At 20.6% G+C, this 9,477-nt stretch overlaps 1 protein-coding gene across 1 annotated transcript; it reads right to left on the bottom strand.

Moving 5' to 3' along the window:
- Nucleotides 1–3,056: 3,056 nt before the first annotated feature.
- On the bottom strand, nucleotides 3,057–7,090 carry mRpS16 (mitochondrial ribosomal protein S16). The gene is made up of 2 exons (XM_011504456.1): nucleotides 6,745–7,090; nucleotides 3,057–3,331 (listed from the first exon to the last, which is right to left on the bottom strand). Exons 1-2 carry the CDS (start codon nucleotides 6,868–6,870, stop codon nucleotides 3,092–3,094), a joined length of 366 nt encoding a protein of 121 aa, XP_011502758.1. The 5' UTR covers nucleotides 6,871–7,090; the 3' UTR covers nucleotides 3,057–3,091.
- Nucleotides 7,091–9,477: the final 2,387 nt, after the last annotated feature.

The following is a 9,477-nucleotide window of genomic DNA, read 5'->3' as shown; positions in this document are numbered from 1 at the left end:
TATTAATATAAATCGTACGTATAAATATGAAATTGTTTGGAAAATACCAGATTCAACAGAATAGTAAGGAATTCTATTCATATATTATTTTATAAAAAAAATAAATACTTTTTTTAACATAACAGTATTATTACTTTTTAAATAAATAACATATTTTTCCATACGTACACTCTAGTAAAAAAAATAAAATATAATAGAACTACAATTCGAAGGCTTCAGATTGTTTTTTTTTATTGTGAAACTAATTGTACAAAAATTGCAATTATTTCAAAGATTAAATTAATAAAATAAACAAATATTTATATTTTCGAAGTATCATAAAGGCAAATGTAGGTTCTTCACAAAATTTTAAAACATTTTAAAAACTAGTAATTTAATATATACATTAATATATAAATAAATGAATATGAAATTAATGTTTATAAATACAAACACTAATTTTCAATTAATAAATAAAATTTAAAGCAATTTAAAAATTATTAATTACATCATGTAAATTTAATGCGCATGATCGGCTTACTGTTGAATAGCTTAATTAAGAAATATTGTACTTCAAACTTAAAATTTTTTAATTATTAATAGAAGTTCTGTATATTGCATTTAAAATAAAGTAAGAAATATAAATATTAAACATTTTATTTATAGTATATTAAATTATTGAACGTTTTTTTATCAAAATATTTTATTTAAACTTCCGGAAATAATACTAAAATAGATTATAATATATGTGATAACTAAATTAATTCATACAGATTTTATTTATGAATACATTTTCATAAATTTTTATATAAATAATTGCAATTTTTCAATATAAGTTGCCATTACATCAAAACGATATTCGATAATCAGCCACAAAGCCTTTGGTTTGGGACCAGATTTCTTCTTATAGTGTATTAAAATAAACAGAGTTCATACAATAAAAAACATAGAATAACGTAATACAGTCTTATTGAAATATAACTTACCTAGAAAAATGTTCACTTGCTTGCTTTATTTCTTTCTACATTGACACTTGAGTACTTTCTCTTTCTTTCAGATACTGCATCTCTTATATTTAAAAAAATGATTATTCTTATTATTTTTAATTGAATATCTTTCAATTTTTACATTTTCGACTGAATTTCTTCTTTTCATTTTCTCAACACCTTATTTTGATACTGATATTTAGTTATTCACTTTTACGTGTGTTGCAATATATTACACTAAACTATATTAATAAAACAATAAATAAAGAATTTGTATTCAAACTATCTAATTACTTTTGTTTTATATTTCTCTTTTTACTAACTTGTATTAAGTTTTTATTTTGTAAGTAAACTGCCATATAAGATTATTGGAAATTTTCTAAAAAAGAAAATACTACTACCGACTTGGTGGTGTCGCCGTATTTTTGTGTACATTATGCTGTTCAAATTATATATGCCATATACAACGATATACCATCATGTTTATTGTTGTAATATTTGTATTTCAGGAATAATTGCTTATAGTTCCAACTTTTACTAAATCATCTGGTTTCATGATTGATTTATAGTTTATTTCCAAAATTTGAAACTGCAAGTAATTAATTTGAAATACGCAAAAACCAGATTTAAACTTATTATTATAAACGTATGGCATTTCTGTATGCTATTGTACAATATTACCTTTATACAATTTATACAACATACAATACACTATTAATTTATTAAATACATAATTTGAATAAATATATTTTTATTTTCCTATAAAAATGTGTATTAATATAATTTATATATATACATACTTAGTTTTATTTTTTTAAGCAAGAAAAGAAATAATTTGTTTGATATTAAGATGTGCGTTTAAAACGATATTAAAGAGTTACATTTCATTATGTTACTTGATTCAAATTGAATTAATATATATTTTCTTTTAATAATTAAATTACTAATATTTTTATATAAATAAATATTAATCATGTTATTTTAAACGTATTTCCAGTATAAAATTCAGTAAACAAATAATTCTTTTTTCATATTAATTGTATTTTTTATTTATTTAACTATATTATTATATACTATTTACTATTTAATATTTATATATATAATATGTAATATTTATAATAATAAACTATATACTATTGTGTATTGTTTATGCATAATTCATTTAGGTATTTTATATTTTCTTTATTTAAATTGTAACATTTATGTTAGAGTATTTGTTTTTTTAGAAACTAGAATATTCAAATTTAAAAATTCAATACAGTGATTTTTCATTTCAATTTAGAAGTTTAAAATATTTGAAATTTTTTTAAAGAAACATTGGATTAATGAAAAAAAATTGAGATATGCTAATGGAGAAATAGATATTTGCCATAGATTTTATATTTGCAATATAAATAATCTATAAAATCAGTTTTATCTATTTTTAAAATATATTAATAATTTTTTTTGTTAATATATTGTAAATTTCTGTAAATCTCACTACTTATCACAATAAATTCTTGAAAATAATTTATAAGTTATTCACAAAATAGTAGGTTCTTTTAATTTCAAATAATAGTTATAATTTTTAACTAAATTTTCATCCACTCTCGTGGTAGTGAAACTGATTCATCTAAATGGTGTCCTTTTGAATAAATTCAGAATATAGCACAACTGTTTTACTTGCTTTTTAATCTTACCGTGCATCAAATTGTAGTCAAGTATATTTCAAGTTAAAAGTATACTTAAACTTAATAAAAAATATACATGTATCAATACTGTACACGACACATTAAATTATTAATAAAATAATATTGAAATATAATCCATTTGAATAAAATGTTCAGTAACTTATAAATATATATTATGTTTACTATAAAAACATGAAAAATTAAATTAAAATTATATTTTTTATACCTTAATACGATTTTTTTTATAGGTAAATAAAATTAAATACCGCTATTCAGAATAAGACAATATTTAGATATTTTCATAAAATATTTGTAATTATAGGTTTTAATTTTACAATTTTGTATTCCATATTTTTTATGTACTATTTTTTAACATTAGTTAAATAAAATAGTCATGAAAAATTTTTAATTATTTTAAACAAATATTTTTTAATATATTGAAATATATCATATATATCATTCTTTTTTTTCAGATGTTCGATTTCTCCAAGCATTGATATAAGTTTTTGGATGAATAGGTAGCATTCCAGCAAGTCCTAATAATTCAAGAAATGGTTGAGAAATTTTTGATCCTTGTCCAATCCAATGTTGAACTCTTTCATAGTTAAAAGCTATAAGCTTTTCATTGTGGACATTTGTCGATTTATCATATGTTCCAATTTGTTCTATCGGACAATTTTTTTGTTGTGATTTTCTCTAAAATAATTATAGCATTATTCAAATTTTTTAAATTTAAATAGAAGTATATTTTTACTACATTTATATCATACATTATATATTATTTTTAATATCCAATACATTATTAAAAATGTATATTTATAATAATGATGTGTCATATTTTTTTTATAAAATATTTGATAGAATCATAAGGTACTTAGTAAAATATTTAATAAATAATTTTTATGGTTAATAAATGAAAATAGAAAATTTTCAATGCTTTTTTATCTGAGCAATATATTCGTAAGTATATTTATAATTTAATTAAGTGGTTGGAGTCTGATTAATATGGAATAGTAGTTAGTATTTTGCCAAATTAGATAATTATCGATATTTTATCAATTTACAATTCTACAAAAAATACCATTCATTTATAATATAAAAATTAAAAACAAATATTAATTGTGATAAAGAATATAAATATATAATATTCGAGGATTGAAAAACAAAAAGCAAACACTGAATAATTTATAGATTTGATAAATACAAAAAATGTTTTTAGTGTTTTTAAGGTATAATTTACTTATTCAATAATGTGTTTATTTCATTAGTTGTATCTGCAAGTACTATGAAGCGACATCATAAATGTCGCAATTTGTCTACTTCAAATAAATAAGAAATAAAATTAAGTAAATGGGATAGAAATTTTATTATTAATTATTAAGCTGGTAATGCGATTTTTCAGTAAACAGATACATTCCACTATAGATGCGCAATATAAATAAAAATCAGATTATTAATCAATACCATATTTACACTCTTGATATGCAGAACAATTAAAGCAAATCATTACTATTACATCAAATCAAATGGAAAATTACTTTTACGAATATACATAGCCCTTTTTTACAAAACTGCTAGTCACAGTGTCTATAATCCGGATTATATTAGATCCTGATAATTGCCCGATTAAGAAACTTGGTTATGATTTATTCTGTTCCATTGATAGTTAAAAGATAAAATAGCTCACCTTAAACATTATAATGATGGGTGTTTTTTTGCTAAAAAAAAAAGTGGAAGTCTGATAATGTTTTAAAACTAAAACTTTAAAAAAATGTTTTAAAATATGAACGATAAAGATTATGATCATTAATATCCCGCCATAAAATCTTTAATTACTACTAGACTCCATATATTGAAGATGATAATGCGGCCAAATTTTAACGAAAAACTTTCCTTAATAATATTTCTAAAACAGTCGTTATCATACCGTTTGATTTTTGGGAATTCTTATTAATTCTTGGTGGCCTTTTAATAGTTCTCAAAATTTTTCATGTCCACATTAATATTCTTGATCTCATATCTTATTTTTGAGGATTTATGTTCAATCCATAATCATTCCAAATTTTCAAATCTTGATAAATGATATACTACATGCTGTTTAAAATTTTCAGTTTTCACTGGATTCCGAAATTCAAATGTCAGAAACTTATCTCTATTAACCTATTCAATTTGTGTCTTATATTTATGCTATCTATAAATTTTCAGATCAAATAATTTAGTTTGTATGCTCTAACAGATTCAAGTGGCCTTACGAGTTACACTAGCGCAAAAAAAGTTTGGCTGAAAGAACTTAATGTGTTCTCATATTTTTTTATTTGAGTATGAAACAATAAAAACATCTCAACATTTACAGCATCAGGTTTAAACTTAATTATGTGAAAGTAAAGATACAGACATTTTATATTTCTGTATTCTAGAATTCATAGAAATATACGATTATATAATAGTGTACAGATCTTTAGTTAATTTTATAGTATCTTGTCAAAACTGTAGTCTCATTACACATTTTACTCATTTTATTAACTCATATTAACTCATTTTAAAAACTACTTTTAAAGTATTATAATTTTTAAGTATAAGAATAAATAATAATAATATTTATAACGAATAACCAATACATAAAAAAAGGATAAATATTAATAACTAAAAAATAAAATAAAAAAATTTATATTATATCAAACACCAAATTCAATAAATGTTTGGGCAAACAACAATATAACAAAATTTTCAATAAATTATATTGATACTAAAAAAAATTGATACTTGATACTAAATGTAAAAATATGAGCATGATACTTTCATATAAATTATAAACATGGAAGGTAATAATAAGTTATATATCATACATTGCTTAGATATACGCAGAATGTTAAAGTCATGAATCTTGAATAAACTATATCTGTGACATAATCTATACAAATTAAATTTTTTATAAGTAATTTATAAATATTCAATATATATATTATATTCACATTCATTCTATTGTCTTATTTTTACATTTCGATTATAATTAAAACATGATTAAACAAGTTTTTTATGAATGCAGGTATATGTGTAATTGAAAAAATAAAAAACTATTTGAACCAATACAACAATTAATATAAAATGTAGGATACATACAAAATGATCATATTAATAAGCATTATGTTGCTATTCTCTAAAATATTGATATACATAAACTTGAGCTAATATTATGACAGATTATAAATTCTTCATGTCTAATATTAAGTATGTAATATAAAACAAATGAATATAAGATGGATGAAACGCAATGAAAATTTTTTTCATTTAATTTTTATGTAGTACATTTTTATGTAATACATTCTATTTTTTAATTAATTTAAAAAACCTTACTGAATATCATTTTTTTTAAATGTTAAATTCAATATACAAGCATTGTATATTTTTATTTGTAAATTTTATTATTACAATTTTATAAAGTAATTATTTGTATTTTATAGTACAATACATATAAATTAAAATTTTTTTTTAAACACTAAAAACTAAAAATATTAAGAATAAAAAATATTTGTTCATAGAAAATGCTTTGAACATATATTTATAGACCAGAAATATAAAAATTATAATCAAGAAAAAATATAAATTAAGATTAATACTTAAAAATTTGAAATATCTAATTTATATGAGTACAAACCTATCGTAATATTTATTGAATGCTTTAAAATAATAGTAAATATAAGAAATTACAAATTATCAATTTTTAATTGAAATACATTATGTAAATGATTACATAAATATATAAATTTTAATGTATATAAAATATTTTTGACAGACAGTGTAATGAAACATCATAATGTGCTCACAATCTTAACCTATAAAAATTATATTTATAAAAATAATTACCAATGCATTACAAAAATTTACCGTTATTACACAAATTATTTTATATCATTACATTTCTTTATTTGAATTGCAAATTTAAGAATAAATCAAATTAAAAATATTTAATTACATTAATTCATTTTATATTCTACAAATATTTATTAAAATCTTAAAAAATAGTAATATAGATTTACTTTATATATTGTAATTAAATACATTCAATAAAATACATTACTATATATACTATTACAAAAAATAAACTTTACATTGATTACAACAATGTGGTAAAACGGTCTGTTAGCACAACCATATCTAACAAATCTTATAGCCTTTTGTTTATAATTTGAAGAAACTCCTGTTCCAGAAGCAAGATGTAAAGGCATTCGTGGCATTCTATTTTTGTTCTTATACAATATCTGTATAACGGTTTATATGTATATTTTTATTTAATTAGGTTATTATAGTATTTATGTGTTAAAACTATGCTATTCACAAACTTTAACACAACACTTTTTTATGTCTCAGATTTTATTCACGTGAATAGACACATTAAAAATATTATATAATGTGTCTGTAATAAATACTTATTATGCTATCTGAACTACTATCTATACAATATACGTATAAAAGAAAGTTCGTCTTTCATTGGTTCCCATGATTCATGAAATGAAAGAAAAATGAATATTTAAAAATTGTACTAAATTATACTAAATTTTCCAAGTGCTTGATGTAATAATAACAAATTTTATAGAATTGAAGAAAATAATTGAAATATACTGTTTTCTAATACTAAATATTTTATTTACATGTATTAACTTAGTGTGCATACATAATTTTATTTTAATAATTTTATCGTAAGCTGATAAAAATAAATTAATATTTTTGACAATAAATAATTTTTAATTTTCTATATTTATAAAATAATGTTCTTTTAATTTTTCACTATATCATAAAACATTTACATGAATATAGACGATTATAGCCTATTCATATAATTCTATGTTAATGGAGACATTCAGTTTCTTTGCTTATTCCCTTTAGTACCACAAACTGTAAGGAAAATAAATAATACTGATTGGAAATTAAATTCTTTTAATATTATTTTTATAGATCCATAGTAAGACATATTGTAAAAATTGTTTCTTAATTGTGCAAGAATTAAAAAAAAACACGTGAGATTCCATCCTTAAATTTATTCAGACAATTACACTGTTACTGATTTAATTCACGAAGAGAATTGCGAAAAGAACTGCAGTATAATAATTTACAATGTTCGAGGAGTAAACCCTAATTTTAGATACATCATGATATTGGAATTCCATTTAGGTAATTTTGAATGTCTATTTAAGTTATCATATTAGTCAAACTTTAGTCCATTGTTTTTTTGTAGGTGATCGAACCTCAACAACAGGCAATAATTATTCATCATTCTGATTATGAAATACAATTATCATGTAAATTTACTACAAAACTTGTTTTAATGCAACAACATAATGTTTTTTATTTTACATTTTTTATATACATTTTATTTGATCATTCTAATTACTGTTATTAACTTATAAAAGATTTTTCATTGAAAAGATTTGTTCATCTGAGTTACTTCCACAAGTTTATATTTTTCATCCACTTTTTAGATTTCAATTGTAATCACGTTTAATTTCTATATAAATAAATAATGACGATTTAAATACAAATTTTATTTTAATGTAATTTTTCTATTTTTCTTAAGTTGTAATATTTTATTTTCATTGAAAATTAAAAATATTTTACTAATAAAGATTGCAAGACAAGCAAACAAACATTAAATAAATATTAATAAAATTTCATTAGTTATGACATTACACATACTTATATTTCATTAAAAATATTAATGACCAACAAAAGAATTGGAGAACATTTTATAATAAATTCTAAATTGTGAAACGGTCTTACAGATAAAAAAATAGAACTACCGTGTATTTATTTATAATTAATGAATAAGCCATTCGTGAATAGAAAATAAAAATTCAAAAATAAATGAAAGAAAGAAATATCTATTACTTACTTTAATGCTATGATTTTAAATAATGAATTTTCACTAATTCTGAAATTAATAATATTATGTATATTATTATCGGTTTATAAAAGGTGTTATTGCTTTGCTTGTCATAAATAACGAACTAAGCGAATCTAATGTATCTAAATTTAATATTATACATTGATTATTATGAATTCTACGGATCCAAATTTTATTGGAATGCTAATTTCAAGATCAATTGTTTTGAATTTGTAAACATAAACGAAAAGATAAAGTAAAAAATGAAACAAAAACGATAGGACATGTTGAAATAGTACTTGAGAGTGGAACGAATATTAAGAAAATAAAAATATGATGATTTATAAAATCGCTTTTTATAATGTATTCAGTGCTACGCATTAAACCTTATTGCGGTTATAGCACGTAACATCATTCGTTACATTTTATATGTATATACTAATTCTACATGTATTCATTATATAAATATTTGAAAGCAGTTTATCAATCTTAGTATAGAACACTTAAGTTATAAAAACGGTATTTTATTAAAAAATATGAACACAAATGGCTGTGATACATAGAAAGCTTAAAAGATTAATAGATAAAGATGGTAGTAACCAAATAAATAAAACACTAATGCAGTATTCTTAATCTTGTCTTTAATCTTTGAAAAACGTAATTTTGCTAGAAATACATAATGCAAGCATTATTATGACACCACTACATATCGATTAAACTCATATGCATAATTGTAAATATATTACAAATAACATTAGTTGATTACTGATTTTATTCCTTTTCATTTCATTGTCATTTTTTTAGTACTATAGTTTTTTTTTCTATTGAGCACCAAACTCTTTACTCTTACATTATTATTTACTAAACTTTATGACTTCTTACTTCACTAATGTATTTATTATTTATACATTATCTATTTATTTTTTATAATATATAATTAAATAAATATTTTATAGGAGTATCA

Source organism: Ceratosolen solmsi, unplaced genomic scaffold (genome assembly GCF_000503995.2).
Source record: "Ceratosolen solmsi marchali unplaced genomic scaffold, CerSol_1.0 scaffold17, whole genome shotgun sequence".
NCBI classification, from domain to species: Eukaryota; Metazoa; Arthropoda; class Insecta; order Hymenoptera; family Agaonidae; genus Ceratosolen; species Ceratosolen solmsi.
This window is presented reverse-complemented; position numbering and strand designations above follow the sequence as displayed.

What these genes read in the sequence shown, in the direction of transcription:
- mRpS16 (XM_011504456.1), bottom strand. Translation starts at nt 6,870, where the DNA reads ATGCCACGAATGCCTTTACATCTTGCTTCTGGAACAGGAGTTTCTTCA. An exon ending in ACCACATTGTTGTAATCAAT is followed by an intron (nt 3,332 to 6,744) that starts GTAAAGTTTATT and finishes TAATTATTTTAG; the next exon opens with AGAAAATCACAACAAAAAAA.